General features: G+C 36.3%; 10 protein-coding genes across 10 annotated transcripts; 6 read left to right on the top strand and 4 right to left on the bottom strand.

Moving 5' to 3' along the window:
* Positions 1 to 1215: 1215 nt before the first annotated feature.
* On the top strand, positions 1216 to 3039 carry HYPBUDRAFT_101385 (uncharacterized protein; the record flags this gene model as incomplete). The annotated part of the gene is made up of 1 exon (XM_020218119.1): positions 1216 to 3039. The coding sequence occupies one exon, from the start codon at positions 1216 to 1218 to the stop codon at positions 3037 to 3039; it is 1824 nt and encodes a 607-aa protein (XP_020078505.1).
* Positions 3040 to 3296: 257 nt separating this feature from the next.
* Positions 3297 to 7256, bottom strand: HYPBUDRAFT_170802 (uncharacterized protein). The gene has a single exon (XM_020222844.1). The coding sequence runs from the start codon at positions 6921 to 6923 to the stop codon at positions 3555 to 3557; it is 3369 nt and encodes a 1122-aa protein (XP_020078504.1). The 5' UTR covers positions 6924 to 7256; the 3' UTR covers positions 3297 to 3554.
* A 183-nt stretch (positions 7257 to 7439) lies between these two features.
* On the top strand, positions 7440 to 8792 carry MNT2 (alpha-1,2-mannosyltransferase KRE2; the record flags this gene model as incomplete). Its single annotated transcript, XM_020218316.1, has 1 exon — positions 7440 to 8792. The coding sequence occupies one exon, from the start codon at positions 7440 to 7442 to the stop codon at positions 8790 to 8792; it is 1353 nt and encodes a 450-aa protein (XP_020078503.1).
* A 395-nt stretch (positions 8793 to 9187) lies between these two features.
* HYPBUDRAFT_159340 (glycosyltransferase family 15 protein) lies at positions 9188 to 10651 on the top strand. The gene has a single exon (XM_020222436.1). The coding sequence runs from the start codon at positions 9273 to 9275 to the stop codon at positions 10491 to 10493; it is 1221 nt and encodes a 406-aa protein (XP_020078502.1). The 5' UTR covers positions 9188 to 9272; the 3' UTR covers positions 10494 to 10651.
* A 76-nt stretch (positions 10652 to 10727) lies between these two features.
* Positions 10728 to 12005, bottom strand: HYPBUDRAFT_101972 (glycosyltransferase family 15 protein; the record flags this gene model as incomplete). Its single annotated transcript, XM_020218167.1, has 1 exon — positions 10728 to 12005. The coding sequence occupies one exon, from the start codon at positions 12003 to 12005 to the stop codon at positions 10728 to 10730; it is 1278 nt and encodes a 425-aa protein (XP_020078501.1).
* A 2197-nt stretch (positions 12006 to 14202) lies between these two features.
* Positions 14203 to 16182, top strand: HYPBUDRAFT_102629 (uncharacterized protein; the record flags this gene model as incomplete). Its single annotated transcript, XM_020218211.1, has 4 exons — positions 14203 to 14790; positions 15172 to 15474; positions 15541 to 15952; positions 16103 to 16182. The coding sequence occupies 4 exons, from the start codon at positions 14203 to 14205 to the stop codon at positions 16180 to 16182; spliced, it is 1383 nt and encodes a 460-aa protein (XP_020078500.1).
* Positions 16183 to 17066: 884 nt separating this feature from the next.
* On the top strand, positions 17067 to 19196 carry AFG3 (AAA family ATPase; the record flags this gene model as incomplete). Its single annotated transcript, XM_020222044.1, has 1 exon — positions 17067 to 19196. One exon carries the CDS (start codon positions 17067 to 17069, stop codon positions 19194 to 19196), a length of 2130 nt encoding a protein of 709 aa, XP_020078499.1.
* A 178-nt stretch (positions 19197 to 19374) lies between these two features.
* Positions 19375 to 21422, bottom strand: HYPBUDRAFT_151197 (uncharacterized protein). The gene has a single exon (XM_020220377.1). It carries the CDS (start codon positions 21283 to 21285, stop codon positions 19405 to 19407), a length of 1881 nt encoding a protein of 626 aa, XP_020078498.1. The 5' UTR covers positions 21286 to 21422; the 3' UTR covers positions 19375 to 19404.
* Positions 21423 to 21510: 88 nt separating this feature from the next.
* On the top strand, positions 21511 to 21949 carry HYPBUDRAFT_145848 (uncharacterized protein; the record flags this gene model as incomplete). Its single annotated transcript, XM_020219929.1, has 2 exons — positions 21511 to 21631; positions 21684 to 21949. 2 exons carry the CDS (start codon positions 21511 to 21513, stop codon positions 21947 to 21949), a joined length of 387 nt encoding a protein of 128 aa, XP_020078497.1.
* A 69-nt stretch (positions 21950 to 22018) lies between these two features.
* Positions 22019 to 22210, bottom strand: HYPBUDRAFT_91318 (uncharacterized protein; the record flags this gene model as incomplete). The annotated part of the gene is made up of 1 exon (XM_020223879.1): positions 22019 to 22210. A coding segment is annotated over one exon (192 nt), but the record flags the coding sequence as incomplete, so codon positions are not given.
* Positions 22211 to 22989: the final 779 nt, after the last annotated feature.

Raw genomic sequence — 22989 nt, 5'->3', positions numbered from 1 at the left:
TCTACCTGGCGACCGCAAAACAGACATTGGGGCTTGTTCACAAATGTCCATAGTTTAAGACCTAGGTTGAAGATATGGATGTGATCAGTGTTGACGTCGAGAGAGAAATAGAAGGTCTTGATATGTTTCCAAAATTTTTTCCATTTGTCTGCCGAGCAAGAGGCAAGAGCTGTGAGCTGTTTAGACCCAAGTTCCGCGTCGTTGTCTTGATATTTGGTGATTTGGTGCTTATAGCTGGTCTTTTGAAAGAAATCCGGTTTAATCGTAGGAAGATTTGCAAAAGCCGTATCTGGCAATGGTTGCGTCATGAGTGCGTTGTATTCTTCCCAACTTTATTCAGTTGGAGGTAGAAGGTTGAAGTTATCTTTGAGGTGTGGCTTGATGAGTGTTCCCCAGGCCTTGACATATTGTTGTTCTGCCTTAGTGAAGTCTGGGGAGGTGATAATGGGGTTTTGAAAATAAATTCGGTAGGTGACGTGGAAACCCAAGAGAAGAGCATACCACGGAACCGTTTTAATGGTCAAAGGAGTGATTATTGTTTGGCCATATAACTTATTCACGTAAGTTTGAATCTTGTGTCTCAAAAAGATGTAGTGGTCGTTGTTGTAGTTGGTTAAAACATTATAAATGTATGTATAAATTTGATGAAAAATGCTTGAGAAAATGCCGATGAAAATAGGCACCTCATAGTAAACCACCAAATAAGAAATTTCGTACTATCTTCGGATAGTACATTCGTCAATTTTAACAATACAGAGAAGATTAGCATTGTCCTTGCATAAAGATGACACGCTTTACAAAGAGATTTTACCATTTTTTTTTTGTCTTTAAAATACCATCAACATTCCATATTGGACTACGGCCAAGAGAGTCGTAACGATATAGCTATGTAACTCATAATATGATTTAATTAATCATTATGAAGGCTGCCATCGTACTTTGGGTGTTGCGGTGCGGCAGTTCGAATCTGATGCGTGACACGAAAGTTTGAATCACGAAATCGAGCGCTATCAATTGAAGAAGTGATTCCCCTGACCCTGAATAACTACATTCTCCAAGGTATAAGAGTTATCAACAGAATACAGATAAACGTATTCTATAGGGGTACATATGGGGAAACCACAAAAGACTTTATTCCCAGATGAACCAGGGATTTCTAATAGTTTATTAGGATTATCCAATTCCGTTCCTAGCACTTCATCAGCATCGTCATATATGAGTGATGGTTATATATTGGGAGGAAATTTACACGAATTGAATGATAAACACATTAAGAAATTGATACATTTAAAGTTCAATGACGATCCCATCCTGTTGATTAGACAATTATCGCAGGATCTCACGAGTAAAGAGACCGAATTAATAATTCTAAGGAAGGAGAAATTTTTACGAGAGCAAGAATTATTAAAAATATGTAATGAATATGGGAACCTATCAAGCCTAGAGATTGATAGGAAACTTAATAACTTAAAGTTTGATCACAACATTGATAAAGTCCTAGGTGACTTGATTGAGGATGCAATTGAAGATAATTTATTGGACTCAGGAACCGACAAACCGGCTGATTCTCAATCAGTTGAAGAAAAAGCAAACGGATGGTTAGGTCAATGGTTTAACAAGAGTAGGTCTACTCCAAACTTGATTCAAAATACAATAGGGTCAGGGAAATCCATAAGTCGTGAACCCAAACCAGTTGAATTCGAGAATCCTGGTGATCCTCCGGCACCAGTAGAGTTACATGATATAAACTTCGACCCCAAGACCGAAGAAGAAGATAAGTTGAAAAAAGAACTAAACACCGATAAATATGGATTTTTCAATGATCCAGAGGACTTATTGTTTAAGATTAAGAAAGAGAAAGATACCAAAAAAAGTGAACTTAGTTTAGATGAAAAGAGTAAACTGAATATTCCAATTAATAGATTGAAAGAATTGGGAAGACTACATGATGATGAGAAAAATCAAATGAGCCAAAAATGGGACGTATTTATCAAGGAAGTATTAAAGGCATATTATAAGAAAAAGAAAGGAGGTAAGGTACTAAACAATGATGAAGTTTTTGGTATGAAGGGGTTAAATTTAATTAAATACAACAAAGCACAGGAGACTGAAGGAGAAGAGCATAACAAAATGTATGATAATCTAATAAAGTTAGTTGAACTGGGGATTCCCAATAAATACCGTAATAACCTCTGGATGGAATTACTGGGAGCAACTAATCATAAAATCCCTGGAGAATACCAAAGATTAGTTAAGTATAGCTTGAATAACGAACCCACCAATAACATGAATCAAATAAATCTAGACTTGCATCGTACATTACCTTCGAATATTCATTTCAATGACTTACTCAATTCTCAACCAGGAAGAAATTTTTATAAACTACAAAGAATTTTATATGCTTTTGCTAATTACAAACCCGAAATTGGATACTGTCAAGGAATGAATAAGATAGTTGGTAATTTATTATTAGGATTGAATCATAAAGAAGAAGAGGTGTTTTGGTTATTTGTTGCATTAAATGAACTGCTTCCTCAATATATCACACCCAGCAATAAAATTATCAACTATTTTGATAATGAATCATTAGAATATATAAGAATGGACCAAAAAATAATGATAGATTCCTTCTTCCCAAAAGTCATGCCTAAATTATATAATCATTTAAATTCACTTAAAATCCAAATCGAATTTATCACTTTGAATTGGTGGTTATCACTATTTACTGAAAACTTCCTCACTCTAGAAATTTGGTTCAAAGTCTTTGAAAATTTGTTGATCAGTCAACATATAGAAATAAAGTTAATTAGCTTGACACTTTCTATTTTCAAAATTTTTGAAAATTTGCTTTTGAGTATTACAAACAGTGACGACATTTACCTCATTATGAATAACCTAAATCTCAACAACTCTACCAAGATGAATCTTAAATTCAGTGAAATCATAAGCATTAATAATTCCATTGAAAAAAGACTCAGCATAAAAGAGTTATCTACCAAGCGAGTTGATCTAAGACGTTCGTGCCAATTGAATGACTGAATTTTCAATGGGATGTTTGTTACGTTTATTCGTAATACACAGAAGATAGCCGCTGTTCGCTATTTGTATCATTCTACAAACTACTTTTACTCCATCTTAAACCGTATTGACGCATAATATCTCTGTGTATTGGTTTTATATAACACTTTTTCTAAACAGAGCTAAAGCGTTCGTGACGATATTTGTTCACACTCAATCAAACATCATTTCCTCTTACTTTACATAAAATAACTTTCGTAAGAAATTCTTTTGGAAAAGTAACAAAATCAGGGTCTCTGGAGACAGTCGAAAACATGATCTCTCGAATAATAGGCTCCAATAGGCAGTGAGCGAGGAGGCACCATAAAGAATAAGTTCCCATTAAATTGTACGTGTTGTAGTGGTAATTGAAAGATTTTACTAAATTAGCATAATAATTACTTTCGAACAAGAAGATCAAGAATCAGACAAGAGAAGAAGGGAGAAAAGTTTTAGTAATAATCAACTAACTCTCTACTAGCCCTTGTACTTCCTTCTTAGGCTGTAGTTGATGGTCTTTTGTCCTTCTTTGCTTTGGGAGGCGGTTTAAGTTTACAATCTTGACCAATATGCTCTCGACTTTTGCAAAATACACATGGTAACTTGGGACAGGAAAATCTAGAATGGTTTTGAGTGGAACAACTGGAACAGTAGATAATTGGTGAAATTATCTGGAGCTCAGTTGATTCATTCTTCTTTCCCAAATAAGGTATCGGAGTTTGAGAAGAATTGAGCAGAATTATCCCCTTGAACTCATATTCAGTCCCGAAAACCACAATACTAGAATCAAATACGTTGTCGTCAAATATTTCAAAGTGAGGTTTCACACTCATATTGGCAAGATGCTTTGAGAATAACCCAAGTAAATGGGAATAGTTGTTGGCTTTGGCTCTAAACTTAAAGAGAACCACACTTCCTGAAACATCATTGAGAATGAGATGAACATTTGGGATAGGAGGTAGGGAAGCCGGAATAGTGGTGTTCCTAATCAAGTCATGGTAACTTTCTAGCTTGTGCCTTTCAATTGAGTATTTTTGGTGTTTCCTGATAAGAGAAGGAGACACATTAATGTTTGTCGCTATTCGAAAACATTTGATAGTATCAATATATTCGATTTTAGAGGAAACCCAAGAATTGACAAAGGCAAAGAGCAAGGGTATTTCCTCCCTTATGGTTTTAATTTTTTTCCCAATATCTTCAAATATTGGTTTAAGCTTAATCCTATGGTCTCCCAATTCAATTTCGTCAATATTTTTCTCAAGGGAATTCATTAGCAAATCAATCTTCTGAATAGTTAGGTCACTCTTTTGAAGGACATATTTATCTAATTGGAGACTTACCAATTCTCTAGTTTGATCGATAGTCGGAGGTATCCAATGATATTCTGGAACCCGAAAAAGAATATTAGAGTTTTGTCCCTCGTAGGTGTAAATCACATAAAGTGCCCTTAACTGATAAGGAACCTTTTTAAGATAATTTATAAGATCTTGCCGTTTAGAGGTACGTTTTTCAACTTCAAAAATATGGAATAGACATCTTTCAAATTCATAGTCTTTCCACATTTCGGGTTTGACGGCCATCGGTGCTAGCATATCACGAGGAGGATCTTCTTTCGAAGTATAAAGGTGGACTAAGGCCCTAATAACTAAATTGTGGAATAATTGAGGGTCCCCCTTTTCACTTAAGATTCCTATCCAGAAGAACTTTTGGCAAAGAAGCTTAAATTTTCCTGACTTGGGCGGTCGATAAACAGGTCTAAAGTCAGATGATGTAGTATCTAATGGAGCATCTGGGGTGATAAGCTTTAGGACAGTACGATTTTTCGAATTAGACGATAAGTTTGGAGACTCAGTAAAATCAGCAGAAGCAGGAAGGGTAGTGGATGCAGTTTCTTTTGAGATTTCGAAATTGTTTATTGTATCAGTCGACGGACTGTGGGAGGTTTCAACATCTCCTTGGGAATTGACTTGAAAGCTTTGTAGTGAAGTTTTGTTATCCAAAGATGCAGAATTTCTTTTGATATTCGTTTTAATTTTTTCCATATTCGGTCTAATGTTTTCTTCGATATTTGTTCTAAGTTCTCCAAGGGTCGATCTGATATTTTCAATATTTGATCTGATATATTCTTCGCTATTCATTAGAGTATCTTCACTCTTTGATCTAATGTCTTCACTCTTTGGTCTAATATATTCTCTATTTGTTTTATTGTCTTTAGTATTCGTTTTATCTTCAGTACCTGATCTGATGCATTCATTACTTGATTTGATATTGTTTCCAGTATTTGTGTTACCTTCACTATTTGGTATGATGTCTGCATTATTTGATCTGATATTGTCTTTGGCAATCGTTTTAATATCTTCTCTACTTCTTTTATTGTCATTCATTTTATCACCACTATTTGACCTAAGGTCTTCATTGCTTGGCTTGATATTGTCTTGGGTATTCGTTTCATGTTCGCTATTTGAGCTAATGTCATCTCCGGTATTTCCTATATTGCTATTCTTTCTGTAATTTTCCTCAGTATTCGTTTCAACTTCACTATTCGAATTTATACTTTCACCATCGTCCATGAAATCTTCGACACCCATAAATTCGGAATCTGAGGCAAAGCTTACCTTACTTAATGAGATTTTGACCATATTGTATCTAATATCTTCTTCGATATCCGATGTGACACATCCATTTAAGTCGATTTTTTCAAGAATGTCAAAAAGATCGTCTTCAAGATTCGGTCTGAGATTTTCATTAATGAATCGAATCTTGTCAATTGCCGATCTAACAGCTTCTTTCGTTTGCCATATGAAATCACCATTTGAAAGACTATGTTCAATATCCGATATGATAGAATCTTCGGAATCCAATGTTTGAGGTAAAGCCAATGTGAACTTTTCAAAATTCGATCTTATATCTTCTCTACTTCTTTCAATATTGTCCTTTCTTCCTGTTGTTGCCAAACTCGTTTTAGTAGCTTCAAACAAGTGTCTGATCAGATAACCAGTCGCTCTGAGGTGATCAAGACTATCCTTAATATCTTCGATATCCGGTTTCTTATACATAGATTGCTCTATGATATCCCCGAAACCCATAGACCTGAAATCAAAAGTTGCGCAGGACTCTTGATTAATTAACATGATTCCGTCGATATTCACGGTGATATTCCATTGGATTTCCGATATGTTATATTCATTTGAGCTGATTTTTTCAACAATCGATCGGATATTTGCTTCGATTGTCGGTCTCAAATCTTCATGAAATAGTCTAAAATGTTCAATATTCGATCCAATTCTTTCTTCGACTTCCCACGTGAAATAACCATATGAAAGGATCTTGTCAATATTCAATAAGTTACCCTTTTCGATATTCGATATTTCATATACTATCGATAAGACACTTTCAAGGAGCCCCTTAATAACGTCCATACACGGTTGCCTCTCCTCAGTGTGTTCATCAGTGGTAACGACATCCGAAGTCGCTTTAATAAGTTTGCAATATGCTTCGACCAGGTCACTATTTGAAATGATCTTTTCAAGACCCAGGCCAATATTTATGATATTAGTTCTAATCTCTTCGAAGTTCGATCTGAACTTTGCAACATCCAACCTTATCTCTTCTTGCACTTGCGGCTCGAAATATTCTTTCGCTATGAGCTCTTCAATAACCAACCTAACGTCTTCTTCGAGCTCCAATTGGCAGCATTCACTCTCTATGGGTTCACCAAGAACCAGTTCCTCTTGCGTATCGGAATCTTCAAGTTCATCTTGTGACCGTCCGTCCAGCGGAGCCAATAGATCTAGGGTCGACGACTCTGCTGAACTCGAAGTCAAGTACGGAAGCATGGGATCGCGTGGCGGTCCACTACTTATCATATCAACAGGAGTAGTCTTGGATGCCAGATCTGACGTTTCTGGTGTAAAACTAGTGGAGCCCTGTTCCGGTTCCTTAGATTATCTAGACAAGGACCGAGAGCCAAATTCATGGAGGTGGTTCAAAGAATCATCTTCAATAAGAGCCGTTCGTTTACTTGACAACATATTCAAAGTACTTCTTGTGCTGTTAAACTCTCGACCGTTTTGCAGCGCACATCGAGGCTGTTACTATTTCTGTATATTTGTTTATTTGAACGAGTTATAATAAGAAATTGAACAGTGGGCAACTACACAGCATTTGGCGTTGTTCTTTGGCCGCTTTTTTTCGTTTTGTCACTGTGTTTTCTTCTCAATATTTTTTTTTTTTTTTATTATTTCTATTATTTTTCATTGTCCTTTCCGATTTCAAGTTTAAGCATTTTTAAAATTTGATTCGAATCTTCTTCTTCTTCTTCTTCTTCTTCTTCTTTTCATGTTCTATCTTCCTTAACCATTGCATTTATTCATAGGGTGAACATGCCTAGACCACACCAGAAACAAGTTGTGGCGATTGTCATTGCAATTTTAGTCTTTTTTGGATTTGTTCATTTTGTAACCAACTCTTCTCCAGGAACTTTGACAGATCAAGCGGTTGTTTATGTTGATACTCAAACCAATCAGATAATTGAGAATTTTGATGTATCCAAGATACAAGGAGTGAAAGTAGCGAGTGAAAATAAGGTTCAGGAGTCGATTAAGGATGCGGCTAAAGAGGAGTTGGTTGGAAATCAACAAATTAGTCAACCTAAAGAAGAAAGTAAGAGTCCAGAAAAAGCGGAGGACCAGTCAGCAGTTAAAGCAGAGCAAGCAGAGAAACCGGGGAAACAACTGGCAAATAACGAAGTTGCAACTGGTGAACGAGTAAAGGCAACTTTTGTTACCTTAGCTCGTAATAGTGAATTGTATGAATTAATCAAGTCGATTCGTAGAGTTGAGGATCGTTTTAATAGAAAATTCAATTACGATTGGGTTTTCTTAAATGATGAACCATTTACTCAAGAATTTAAAGATTTAACCACTGCTATAGTCAGTGGTAAAACCAAATATGGCTTAATTCCCAAAGAACACTGGTCATATCCCGATTTCATTGATCAGAACAAAGCTGCTGAATCCAGAGAGAATATGAAGGCGCAAAGAATAATCTATGGAGATTCCGAATCTTACAGACATATGTGTAGATTTGAAAGTGGATTTTTCTGGCAAAATCCTTTATTAGATGAATACGATTGGTATTGGAGAGTGGAACCAGGTATTCAAATTCATTGTGACTTGGATTATGACTTGTTCAAATTCATGCAAGATAATAACAAACTGTATGGTTTCACCATTTCAATTTACGAATTTGAAGCTACAATTCCAACTTTATGGAAGCATACTAAAGATTTTCTCAAACTACACCCCGATTACATTGCAGAAAACAACTTGTTAGATTTCATCAGTAATGACCGTGGTGAAACTTATAACTTATGTCATTTTTGGTCAAACTTTGAAGTTGGTAATTTAAATTTCTGGAGATCAAAACAGTACAGAGAATACTTTGATTACTTGGATAAAACCGGGGGGTTTTTCTACGAAAGATGGGGGGACGCTCCAGTCCATTCTTTGGCGGCTGCCCTCTTCTTAAACCGTGATCAAATCCACTATTTCGAAGACGTTGGTTACAACCATGGGGTTTATACTCAATGTCCTCTCAATGCCCAATTCAGATACGACCATAAATGTCACTGCAACCCCGATACTGACTTCACCTTCAGAGGCTATTCTTGTGGTAAACGCTACTACGACGTCATGAATATGAAAAAACCTGCTGAATGGGAACACTACACCTAATCTACTTAATTATAATAAACCTTGATTTTAAATTTGGCAAGGCTTCTTCCCAATTAGTAAAATGTAGTCTTTGTAAGAGAAATCTGCAATCCTCCTCCAGTATTTTTTTTAGCAGATTTTCTTAGTTCCTGACGCGTGTCCTTACTCCAGGCGTCGTCTTGTTATCTCAGACCTTCTACCAGCAGAGGTGAGTTCTGGAGGATCGAACTGAAAGCCGGCTCGTGTTCTTTCAGTGGGTAAATGGTCTGTCTATTTTTGTCTCTTGGTTGTTGTTTGTCTGTTGTTTGTCCCTGGCGTATTGTCTCTTTTCTTTTCCATTTTTCGTGCATTTTTTTTTTTTTTTTTTTTTTTCTTTTGATTAATATTTTTTTTCTTTGGTTAGTTCCTTAGAGGACACTATTTCACTTTGGAAAACCTGATTACTTTGTTTTTTATTACACCTTCTGCTATTAGTTTGATCATTATTTAGTACTATCCAGGATGGCTACCAACAGATCAACAGCACGTTTGGTTAGGTTTGCCATTTTTGCCTTAGGGTTGTTGGCTTGTGGTTATATTCTTTCTACCGGATCTAGTTTTAGTACTGGACCTTCTACTGCTCAAACTGCTGCTAACGTAGATAAAGCAGCAGGGAACGTTGATAAAGCGGCTGTCCCAGCTAACGAAGCCTCAGTTCCTGCTGCTGCCAAACCAAAGACCAATGAGAATGTTGCATCAAACGGTGAAAGAATGAAGGCTACCTTTGTTACTTTAGCCCGTAATTCTGATTTGAATAGTTTATTGGGCTCAATTAGACAAGTTGAGGATCGTTTCAATAGTAAGTTTCATTACGACTGGGTTTTCCTCAACGACCAGCCATTTTCCGATGAATTCAAAGCTGCCACTTCAGCCATTGTTAGTGGTACCACCAAATATGGTTTAATTCCTGAAGAACAGTGGTCATTCCCTGATTGGATCGATAAGGAAAAGGCTGCTTTGGCTCGTGAACAAATGAAAGAACAAAAGGTTATCTACGGTGATTCAATTCCTTATAGACATATGTGTAGATACGAAAGTGGATTTTTCTGGAGACATCCATTGATGGATGAATACGAATATTATTGGAGAGTTGAACCAGATATTAAGATCTATTGTGATATTGATTATGATATTTTCAAATGGATGAAAGATAATAATAAGAAATACTCTTTCACCATTACCTTACCGGAATATAAGGCCACCATTCCAACGTTATGGGATACCACCAAACAATTCATTAAGGAAAATCCTCAGTTCTTAAATGATAATAACTTGATGGAATGGATTAGTGATGATAAAGGTGAAACCTATAACGGTTGTCATTTCTGGTCGAATTTCGAAATTGCCAGTTTGGATGTTTGGAGAAGTGAAGCTTATAGAAAATATTTCGATCACTTAGATAAAGCCGGTGGGTTCTTCTATGAAAGATGGGGGGATGCTCCAGTGCATTCAATTGCCGCTGCTCTTTTCTTACCTCGTGATACCGTTCACTTTTTTAATGATGTTGGTTATTACCATGTTCCTTTCCATAACTGTCCAGTGGATCCAGAAGTTAGACTCGCTAAAAAATGTGTCTGCAACCCACAAGAAGATTTCTCCTGGAAAGGATATAGTTGTACTGCTAAATTCCATACTATAAACAACGTACCAAGACTTAAAGGATGGGAAAACTTTGCCGATTAGAGAAGGCAGTTACTTATCGACTGATTATTCTTTTGCAATCGACTGGTTATTCTTTTTTCTTTTTTTTTTTAAAAAATAACTATTTTGACGTTCTTTCCACTAGTTATAGTGTGAATAACCATTGTTATATATTATTGGAGTAATAGATTTTGTATTGGAAATCATACTGTAGATTGCGAAAAAGTGTTACAAAGCACAAATAACAAGTTAAATGTTTAAAACTATTTAAATGAACTATACATTTGCATTGATTTGTTTTTCCCAACCTTTAGGTTTAGGGATGTTTTTAATATCGTAATACTTCAGGGTACAAGAATAACCATGGAAAGTCATATCGACGTTTGGATCGCATGCACATTTTCTTTCGAGTCTAACTTTTTTATCAAAGGGACAATTATGGAAAGGAACATGATAGTATCCAAGATCATCGAAAAAGTGAATTTGTTCTTTATCTAAAAAGAGAGCGGCAGCAATTGAATGCACTGGAGCATCCCCCCATCTTTCGTAAAAGAACCCACCGGCTTGATCTAAGTGATCGAAATATTTTCTATAAGCATCACTTCTCCAGAAATCTAAGCTTGCAACTTCGAAATTTGACCAGAAATGACAACCGTTATAGGTTTCGCCTTTGTCGTCACTAATCCATTCTAATAAGTTGTTATCATTTAAGAACTGAGGGTTCTCTTTAACGAATTGTTTGGTGGTATCCCATAACGTTGGAATAGTAGCATGATATTCGGGTAAACTAATGGTGAAAGAGTATTTCTTATCATTGTCTTTCATCCATTTAAAAATATCATAATCGATATCACAATAAACTTTAGTACCAGGATCAATTCTCCAATAATATTCATATTCATCCATTAATTGATGTCTCCAGAAAAATCCACTTTCGTATCTACACATATGTCTATAAGAAACAGAGTCACCGTAGATGATATTCTGAGCCTTCATATCCTTACGAACCTGTGCAGCTTTATCTTGATCGATCCAAGATGGATAAGACCAGTGATCAGTAGGAATTAAACCAAATTTGACTGGACCACTTGCAAATGCCTGGACTGTTTCTTTAAATTCTTCAGTGAACTCTTTATCGTTAAGGAAAACATAATCATAATGATATTTTTTATTGAAACGATCTTCGATTTGTCTCATGGCATCAACCAAACTAGATAATTCTTCATTACGAACCAAAGCAACAAAACAGGCCTTGATTTTTTCATCTAAATGAACATCCGACCCTAATGGTGTTTGATCTCCGTGGGAAGAAGTGTCCTTCAATTGAGCAGGAGTATTCTTGATAGGGTTAGGAGCTTCTTTAACTGGAATTTCTTTTGGTGCAATTGGAATTTCGTTTACTGGAACGTTAGCTACTGGTTGACTATTTTCAACTACCCCAACCGTTGGTTTTGAGTTACCAGACCCAGACGACAAGGTGTAGCCAAAGACAATCAAGACCACAGCAAAGATCGCGAACTTGATCAACCTAGTGGCTGATCTTTGGGGTGCCATTTTGATGTTTGAAAAGATGGTTGGGATAGTAAGAATCAAAGCTGAAAAAGAAAAATACGTGGTAGCACGAAAAATGATGCGCGTAGCACCTCCAGCAGTACACCCGTACCACAGATGCTCCCACTTTGTATCCACAACGACACGACGCTTAGTCTACTTATAGCAGTGCTAAATAAAGAACTCAATATCAAGTAAACAACCCAGGTAAATAAGGTAATAAGCTGAACAAATTAAAGCTTAGTACATGAAGAAAGGAAAGTGCTTAGTACATGTAGAAAGGAAAGTGCTTACATGAAGAAAGGAAAGTGCTTAGTACAAGAAAGGAAAGTGCTTACATGAAGAAAGGAAAGTGCTTAGTACAAGAAAGGAAAGTGCTTAGTAGTGAGGAAGTTGGATTAACGATGAAACCAGGTCTGTATGGCAACCCGAAAGAAGGAACAGATTCCATTCGTATATGTAAGAGGATTAAGCCATACGTGTCGATGGGACTAAAGGCCAGTCTATCCTGGAGATCCAAATCCCTCTGATCTAAAGGATGTTACCGAGTCGGTGACAATAGGCGAACAATATTTAAACCCGGTCTCAACACCAATGATCCATTGGCCCCCCTCCACTCACCATCCTGCACTCACCGTGAGGTCAAACGGAGTGACAGGCACCAGCTGAGTTCCATACCGTAGTTAAACCTGAGGAAGTCGGTGAATGCAACGAAGGATTCTGTGAACAACAAGGCTTGCATTTTGTAATTAACCCAAAAAGTATTGTGTACATGCCATTTCATGCATTCAATATACGTGCTTGCCAATGCTCCTTTCAAAGTGAAACACTCTTCTTCTATTCCGGCTGCTCAACTAGTCGCCAAATACCACCCAAACAGTGCTGGCCTCCTGGACAGTACCTGAACGGTACCTGGACAGTACCTGAAAGTACGAACACCTAGAATACGTTTGAGTCCTATTTAATGTACCACCTGCAATATGCTATTGATTATGTTTCACTTGATTGTTTTGCTATTGTTTCATATATCAGTGCGTTAATCAATTTTAATCTGTAACTCAATAAGTGTATCACCTACGAATTACTTATTAACACACTTTCTGGGTTTCCGTTCCTGTGATGTTCCGTTCTCCTCGGTGCACTTATATTTAATCCTACACTTGTCCCTGGTATTTCTCTTCACCGTGGTACAAGGCTCCTCAGTATAAGTGTTTTGGTCTGCAACTTGTGTTTTTCAGTTGTGCTCCGTTAGTTTTTTTTTTTTTTTTTTTTTTTTTTTTTATTTTTTTTTTTTTTTTTTTTTTTTTTTTTTTTTTTTTTTTTTTTTTTTTTTTTTTTTTTTTTTTTTTTTTTTCCTTTAAATTTTTTTTTTTTTTATTTGTTCTTCGTTTTTAGTTACAAAAAATCACTCGTTTACCGCCCATTCGAGTCTCTTCATCTTCAAGTAGCAGTTTATTCCTGGGAGTCTCCATATCTCAAAGCATCACTCTCTGCCAGCTGCCCTCCCTGTCACTGCAATCGTCGTGCTCGGTTTATCTTTGCCATTGGTTGATTCGCGTCTCGTCAATTCCTTTTCAGCACTGTTGGAAGACGTCAATTCCTTTTCAGCACTGTTGGAAGAACTTAGCGGAAATATCCATCTTGTTTAAGTCATATGATCCATTACATCATTCGTCAGCTTCCAAACCCTTTTCATCTTTAAACTTGAATTCGTTTTACGTATCTGAGCTTTGTGTGTGTCCTTTTGTCTTTTTGTCTTTTTGTTTTTTTGTTTTTTTTTTGTTTTGTCTTTTTGTTCTTTTGGCGGTTCAAATTGAAGGTTTCACCGTTTTGATTTGTGGATTTACTTGGAACATTCCTGTTTTCTTCTTAATCAACCATTTGACTCGTGTGTGTGCTTCCAGTTTTGTATATATTGTGTGAGTGTTTGAGTGTGGTTGTTATCTGATTCGATCCAGTTTGCTCGTCTAAGCTACCTAAAATAATAACACCTTCTTCTTTTAAAAGTTTAAATTTATCTTTCATCGTGAAAATTTTTGACTCCTTTGATCTTATTGAAAATAAAGATTTTACCATGCCGGAAGTTTCATCTCTCCCAACAAGTTCAACTTGCTCATCTAATATTTCTCCCATTCCTTTCAATAATACCCTTTCAACATCTGATGAATCCCAAAGGAAAAATCATAGTCTAGATCGTATAATGAATAATGAAAAAGATGATAACGCTTCAAAAGTTGACATAACAAACTCAAAGCATAAGTCGAAATCTCCAAGTCCTCCAACTGTTACCGTAACGTCTGAAGATGATACTTCTAATAGTGTTTTACAGAATATCCCTTCTCCTACTTTAAATTCTACTGCGACTTCAAATGAATCGTCTTCTAAAAAACATAGACCTTCTTCTTTAAACTTAAAGGTCACTGATAAATCAAATTCAGACGTTGCATTAAGAATTGTTAGCCCAGGTCTACCCCAATTAAATGAAGAAATGAAAACAACCGTTAAAATCTCCCAAAAAATTGAACAACAACAAAAAAATTTGATTGCTGCAAGACATTTAAATTCTGCAAACTCTTCTTCTGAAAAAGAATTGGTTCATGAAGAAAATAATAACGATGTTGATCTTTCAGAACCCCAAGTTTCAACTTCAAATAATAATGAAGACTTTGATCGCTTAAGTACTCCTAGTTCTGCTAAAAGATTGAAAAGAAATAATATCCCTACTCCTTTAAACATACCCAATAAAAGTTCAGTTAGACCTTCAATCCAATCTGCTCCAATAAGGCCAGTTAATAATCGTAATAGACCACAACCTTTATCTAATTCAAACCACCAAATCTTAACCTCAACCCCAACTACTGCTGCCCCAACCCATTATATGCCAATGACGGCTCGTTATTCTCATTTTCCTCATCGTTATGTGGCTCCATTAACTCATCAACCTCCTTATAATCCAAGAGTACCTTCTCATCAACAACATCCTCCACATCAACGTGTTCATGTTCAAAACCCCCAAAATCTTCAGAGTCACCCAGTTCAAGTGGTTCAACAACAACAATCGTACTCTCAACCTATACGCCAACAAAACCCTCATGCCCCTTATCAAATCCAAGTTCAATCATATGGTCAATATCAACAACAGTTAGCTCAACAACAACAGCAACAACAGCAACAACAACCCCAACAACATATGAAACGGTCGTATAAACAAGTGGCTTATGCATATCAACCTCAACCTTCTCCATCTTTTGCTCAACCAATGGTATCTTCTTATGGCCAATACTATCAAATTCCTCAACATCAATATTTAAATCCTTCGATGCAAGTTCCACAGTATTCTTATCAAAATCATCCTTACAAAAGAATCCGAATGTACGCCCCTCCTTATACTTCTAGTCAGCAGTCATTTCCTCGCCCAGTTTCTCGTGGCGCATATCCTTCTCAATACCAAAGCCCATCAAATATACCATCAGTGACTACTTCTCCTGAAAAACAAAGTAGATCCTCGGAATCTCCTCATACCACTCCACCTAAAAAGTCGCCAAATCAGTCTTCTGTTACTGACGTGTATAATGGTGATTATACAAAAGCTGCTCCACTTAATTCACAACCATTATCAGCACAACGTGATTTTTTTGAAAATGGTCCAAGCTCCAGACTGGCTCTGGCTAAACATTCGAAGAGAAATATTCATGATGATGATCGTTTACCGGTTTCCGAAGAAGAAGTAAGAGAAATGCAAGAAAAGTATAATAGTATGGTGAATAATAATAATGACGATGATTCCAAAAATAGAGACTCTCGTGGTCTGAGCCTAGTAGATGGTGATGATATATTTGGTTCGATTAATTTAATGAATGAAAGTGTTTTCAATTTCAGAATCTTCAATTCAAAATCATCTACTTCGGAGAACACTCACAATAACTCTGCAGCACAAAAGAAAGGCGACAGTCCAGAAACTTCATCTGGTGCTACTTCTACTTTAACTACTGGTTCCGGTTCAACTACTGTAACAACTCCTGTAAATGCCACTTCTGCTGCAAATACCTCGACTTCTTCTAATTCCAGCGATAAAGAAAATAGTCGTGGTCCTATTCAAGACCGTCTTTCCAAAGAAAAGGAAAAATTCTTGAAAATTTGTGAAACTAGTTGGGATGAATTTGTTAGTAACAAAATATGAAGTTCCTTCTGTTCTCCGTTCTATTTTTCTCCTTATTTTTTCTTTCCTTCCTTTTTTAACGATTTCTTCAATTACATTTCGTGAGTATTTGGCTAGTGTCTAAATTGTGTTCATCAATCATGAAAGAAAATCTCTTCTTGAAAACGTCCACAATGCGTCCGTCAGTATTAGTCTTTGTTCATCAAACTTCTCGTGTGGGATACTTCATTTTAATGTTTTTTTTTTTTTTTTCACTAATTATTTTCTCTAACGTTTCTCTTCTGTTCATATTCAATAATAATGATACCTTTATAAAGCTAAATTGTTTTATTTGTAAGTTTTCTTGCTTATTTGGTTTTTGCAATCAATTTCCGAAAATCCTGTTCACGTGACTCGTACGGTGGTACGGGCTCTGACAGAAAAATATGGAAGGCAATTTTTTCCACTCGAACCTCAGTTAACCAAAACTCAAGGTCTTGAAGTTGATTTCTGGAAGTTAACATTTACTTGTCATATCCTACAAAACATAATAGATGTATCTATCTAGGACTTCAGCCAGCCAAGTGGCAAGTAGTGGTGGTGGCTTATCCATCCTTTCCAAGTCACCTATAATTCTGTCAATAATAAAATCAAAAGCACCATATAGATCAATATCATCGAACACAGCTAGATTGATACTGAACAATCATAAAGCATATCATTTACAAAGTCCAAGATATTTCAGCTCCTTTGGGAATGTGAAGTTTCATCAATCCAGAATAAATGCCAATATCTCCAAGGATGAAGAATCGAAGAAGGCTAAAAATGAAAAACCCCAGGACAACAATCAAAATGACCCTAACAAAGATATAGATGAACACGATAAACAACAAAAGGAAAAGAAGGCGAAAGGTCCCGAAAGAGATATGCAAGAAGACGAACGGGCCATCAGAGAGGAAATTAGAAAGAGATTGGGACAAAATGCCAATGTCAAGATTCATCGTTTACCGCCTTTTAATAAGAAGTATGCTTTATACTTTCTTCTCCCACTTGTTACCTTGACAATATACCTCTCTACTTTAAAGGAAGACAATTACTTATCTTTCCAAGATTTTAAAACTAGATACTTAGAAAAAGGTTTAGTTACCAAATTAATTGTTATAAACAAATTTGGAGTGGAAGCTCAATTAATTCCTACTGCAGTTTCTGATGAAACATATACTAACAAGAATAATGCGCCAGCTGTTGCATTCACTATTGGTTCTGTTGAAATTTTTGAAGAGCAAATGAATCAAGTTCAAGATAAATTGGGAATTCCAATAAGTGAAAGATTACCAATAAGCTACGAAGAAAGAGGATCATGGTTGAATTACATTCTTCCAATCTTACCAACCGTATTATTGCTAGGTGGTTTGTGGTATATTACTGTTAAGAGAGTGGGTTCAAATGTTGGTGGTGCCGGTGGTGCCAATGGTATCTTTAAAATTGGTAAATCCAAAGCTAAATTATTTAATCAAGAAACTGATGTTAAGATTAAATTCAAGGATGTTGCTGGCTGTTCTGAATCTAAGGAAGAAATCATGGAATTTGTTAAGTTTTTACAAAACCCTTCCAAATATGAAAAATTGGGAGCTAAGATTCCAAGAGGTGCTATCTTGTCCGGTCCACCAGGTACAGGTAAAACTTTATTGGCTAAAGCGACAGCTGGTGAAGCTGGTGTTCCTTTCCTTTCTGTATCTGGTTCTGAATTCGTAGAAATGTTTGTTGGTGTTGGTGCTTCTCGTGTTCGTGATTTGTTCAAAACTGCTCGTGAAATGGCTCCTGCTATTATCTTTGTTGATGAAATTGATGCCATTGGTAAAGAAAGAGGTAATGGTAAAGTTGCTGGTAATGATGAAAGAGAAAATACGTTGAATCAACTTTTAGTTGAAATGGATGGTTTTAGTTCCACCGATCATGTTGTGGTCTTGGCCGGTACTAATCGTCCGGACGTGTTGGATAAAGCTTTATTAAGACCTGGAAGATTTGACAGACATATTTCCATTGATACACCAGATATCGAAGGTCGTAAAGAGATTTTCAAAGTCCACTTGAATAAGTTATCTTTGAAATGTGACGAAGATATTAAGGCATCTAAAAAAGAAATTGATTTCAATCAATATCAAGAATTAAAATCTAACGCTGTTGATCAATTAGCAGGTAGGTTAAGTGCTCTTACTCCAGGGTTTGCGGGTGCTGATATCGCCAACTGTTGTAATGAAGGTGCTTTAATCGCTGCTAGAGAAAATGCCAGCTCTGTTGATATTTATCATTTTGAACAAGCCATTGAAAGAGTTATCGCCGGTTTAGAGAAAAAGTCCAGAATTTTAAGTCCAGATGAAAAGAAGACTGTTGCATATCACGAAGCAGGACACGCTATTTGTGGTTGGTTCTTGGAGTTTGCTGATCCATTGGTTAAGGTATCCATTATTCCTAGAGGTCAGGGTGCCTTAGGGTATGCTCAATATTTGCCAAAAGATCAATATTTAGTCTCTAAGGAACAATTCATGCATAGAATGATCATGACTCTTGGTGGTAGAGTTAGCGAAGAATTACACTTTGAAACAGTTACCAGTGGTGCAGCTGACGATTTCAAAAAGATTACCCAAATGGCTCAACAGATGGTTTTGAAGTTGGGTATGTCAGAAAAGATTGGTAGTTTGTATTACGCAAGCGGAGGCGAAAACGGTGGATTTCAAGTCCATCACAATTATTCGGAACTGACTGCTAGGCTTATCGATGAAGAAATCAAACGTTTCATTGATGAAGCTTATGAAGCATGTACCAAATTATTAACTGAAAAAATCGAATTGGTTGACAAAGTTGCCGAAGAAGTTTATGCAAAAGAAGTTTTAACTAGAGAAGATATGATCAGATTGGTTGGACCAAGACCGTTCCCTGAAAGAAATGACGCTTTTGACAAATATATCAAAGGAACTGACGCATTCAGAGGTAAAAAAGATGAAGATAAGCCAAAGACAGATCAAGACGAATCTTCTAAAGAAAAAACTGAATAAATCAGCGAAAGATATTCAAACCAAAAAAAAAAACATACACACAAGTAAAAAAATGCTTATGATTCATACATTTTGTAAATAGTCACATAAAGATAGTACTAATGATAAAATTTTATATTAATTATACATGTATGTAAATATATCTATAGAAGAACTAAAAATGCTAAAACTTTGATTGACACCAAGTAAGACTTTCTTATACATATTTTTAATGCTTTAGATGTTCGGTGAATACAGGATCAAGTTCATCATCAGAAGGTTCAGCTATGTGTGAAGATTCAGATTCGGATTGAATGGCTTTCTCTGAGGAAGATTCATCTGCTGACTCGCAGTCCTGATCTGAATCGCTACCACTGACTGATTCACTTTCTGTATTATCGCTTTCAACATCAGCTTCACTGAACATCTCATCAATTTCTTCTTTTATATGCGAAAAAGGGTCGTCGTTACTCCATTTCCTTTTGGATTTGACATTTGAGACATCAGGTAATACTGAGGCCGGGGACATTTCATCTAGACTAGGCAGATTTCTTAATTTGACTGGCATATAATGCTTACATTTTAGGAAGTGGTTTTTCATTCCAATGTAACCTTTTTTAGTCGAATAGTTGCAGCCTAAAACAGGACATGAGAATAGATAATTTTCAAGCTGATCAGTGGTTCCGGCATGCCTTTCATCAGGTAATGTATAAACTAAAGGAAAATACTTCAAAAGTTTTGATATAGATGATTCTGATATATGATTGGCAATTGGTCCAAAGGGTATGGGATACCCGACTAAACGAAGGGCGGCGGAATGGGACCGAAGTAAATGAGATCGGTAGTGAATTTCTCCCTTTTCAACGAATGAACATTCAGGAAACGCACATTTATACCAACTATTGTTACTTATGTCATCATCCCGTAAGTAGCTTATACGTCCGCTTTCATCGACTTTTATTATTGCTTCTTTCGCATATGGAATGATTTCTTCTTTCTTGGGTCTTTGTTGGTGTCTTTGATGGGGTCTTTGTTGGTGTCTTTGATGGGGTCTTTGTTGGTGTCTTTGATGGGGTCTTTCATTGGAATTATTATGGACTCGATAAAAACTGGAACCAAAAGGAGATTGCACAGGCACATCTTCAGAGTCGATGATACCCAGGTGAATCTCATCCATGATTCTTCTTTTCGTTTCATATGTAGACAACGAGGATTTCCTGACATCCCCCCATATTTGCTCTGAATAATCTGACGCATCAGTCTCATGAAGATCCTGTTTCATTTGATGATCGAATTTCTGTTTAATTGCAGAGTTCGGCGACTTTTTAGTGGGTGAAGGATTAGGACTATGTATATTTAGAGTGTTTAATGTGATCTTGCTTGGAGAGTCATCTTTTTTCAAAGACTTAGATGGAGACAACCTATGAGCTAGACTTTCATTGAGGCTTACGTCAAATGAGTTAAATTTTGTAGGTGATATACGTTGTTTCTTGGTTGGAGAAGGTTTTGCAATTATTAGATTATCCTCTGGAGCACGTCCTTGTCCACGGGAGATATTTCTATAAGAATTTGGTGACTTCGTTATATGAAACATTTGTTTCTCTTTCAACTTTTCTTTCAAGTCTTGTTTGGCTAATTGCTTTGATTTCTCTAATTTTCTTCTATTCTGAATATCTTTTTCTGAATCATAGGTACCTGACCATATGTTTCGTTGGACTGCAACTTCTCCCATTTTCACATCATCGGAGAGAAGTGAACGTAGATGACCATTGTCTGTGATAATCTCCCCTGTGAGTAGGTCTATTTCATCACTTTCCTTTTCATCATCTATTTGAGAATATTTATACAAAATTTCTTCCCATTTACTTTTGAATCGAATATTACTTTGTTTTTTAAGATTGTTGATTTCCTGTTGAAATTGGTAGGGGGATTGATTTAAATGCGACGAGTCATGTAATGAGGGCAATTCTGAGCCGCTATCAGTATTTGAATCATCCTGACTTAAGGATATCAGATATTCATCGATGCTAGGACGCGGTTCATTGAGTAAATCAGTGATATTTCTATCTGAAACCGTTTCTTCCTCTTGGAATCTTGGCTCCTCGGCCATTTTTAAGTGAGATTTGTGTGAGTTCCTTTACTTGGACACTTCAAAGTAGTTCAAGCAGGCTAGTTATAATAAAGGTCTTTGATGTTTAGTTTCTGTAGTTTGATATTTTTTTTAAAACTCTTTTTTTTTTTTTTTTTTCTGATTAAAGCCTTCCGCTCTTTCAGCAACCATTTTGATAATTTGCAATACAAATTCGAATTTTCAATAATCTGATAAACTACAGCAATGACCGAGCGGAACTATGATCCCAAGAAGCACATAGAGTACCTTATGAGCAAGCGACCCGAAATTCTGCTTCCAGGTCTGGAAAAAACGGGGAGCGTTGACGATAAATTGAAAGAAAATCGTACGTTTTTATATAGTTCTATTACTAATACGTACTAACCATTGGAAAACAGGTCAAAAACAGTCCTTTGATTATTCGAACTACATAAGAAATAAGAGACTGCAGTTTGAATTGAAGAAAGAAGAGGAACAACGAATCAAGAGCCTGGAAGAATCAAAGGAAACCAAGACGAAAAGTGAACTCAAAAGACAAAAGATGAATGAAAAAACTGCTAAGAAGAGGGAGGCTAGGCAGAAAAGAAAGAGAAATCAACAAGCAAAGAAGCTAGTTAAAAACGATAATGCATCACTGGAAGCGAACGCCTCTAGTAAGTCTTAGATACATGAACAAAGGTTACTTTATTACTAACAAATCTATTTACAAGTATACAAGCAACTATACATCCTCGTTATTCACAGTACTTGTCCTTTCATTATTCTTATTTGCATCCCAACATTTTTTGAAAGCTTGCATTTCTGGTATACATTTTCGCCAATCGCCAGTATCAGCATGACAAAGTTGAAGCTTTAGGTTTTCTTCGTGGCAACCGGTTTTCATGATTCTTTGATCCCATTCATCTGGCTCGTCATCGTCATCTTCGGGTTGGTATGCTTTAGCGGGTTGCATTTTATTCAATTGTGGAAAGAAGAACTGAATAAATTTGAAGTGATTCGATTAAGTTTTCATTTTTTCGCTATCGAATTTTTCTATGTACTGTATATGAGAAGACGATAATTTGGAACCAATCTATATACTACGAGAGTTATTATACAAAGATATTAATACATTTTATGTGGAGAATTATAGAGCATAGTTTGACGAGATTAAAATCCAAAACCACTTTTAGAATATGCCATTGGTTTAATGTCAGGATGAGGAACAGCAGAAAAATATTCTGGTTCCAAAGTCCATGGACAATTTTTATCATCAACATCACGGTAACCTTCACCATTATCCTTTGATTTATCATAAGAGTTGTTTTCAGTGATGTGGACCACACCACCCAAGTTTCCACCGGCGTCACAGTAATTTGGAGCACTGAAAACTGTGAGTAATCTGCCTTTATGTTCATATTCAACACCACTCATTCTAACTTCATGGGATCTCAAGATTCTTCTGATCTTATTTGATAAACAGAATCTTTCAGTAACGTCAGGGCCGAATTGAACTCCACATCCACGTTTAGATGGCAGACGACCATTTTCGGGTTGTGGATCGGTCCATAATAAGTCTCTGGCAATACTATCAGCAGCTGGCTGAGAAGAACCAGAACTTGGGAAACGATTAATCTTTTTAATGTCTTCGACTTTAACGTCATCATCGCCAAATAAACCACCATGCATAACCAAGTATGATCTATTTATCAAAGTAGCATAAGG

Source organism: Hyphopichia burtonii (genome assembly GCF_001661395.1).
Source record: "Hyphopichia burtonii NRRL Y-1933 unplaced genomic scaffold HYPBUscaffold_1, whole genome shotgun sequence".
Lineage (NCBI taxonomy): Eukaryota > Fungi > Ascomycota > Pichiomycetes > Serinales > Debaryomycetaceae > Hyphopichia > Hyphopichia burtonii.
This window is presented reverse-complemented; position numbering and strand designations above follow the sequence as displayed.

Coding starts and splice junctions, on each gene's coding strand:
- HYPBUDRAFT_159340 (XM_020222436.1), top strand. CDS start 9,273: ATGGCTACCAACAGATCAACAGCACGTTTGGTTAGGTTTGCCATTTTT.
- HYPBUDRAFT_170802 (XM_020222844.1), bottom strand. CDS start 6,923: ATGATAAGTAGTGGACCGCCACGCGATCCCATGCTTCCGTACTTGACT.
- HYPBUDRAFT_151197 (XM_020220377.1), bottom strand. CDS start 21,285: ATGGCCGAGGAGCCAAGATTCCAAGAGGAAGAAACGGTTTCAGATAGA.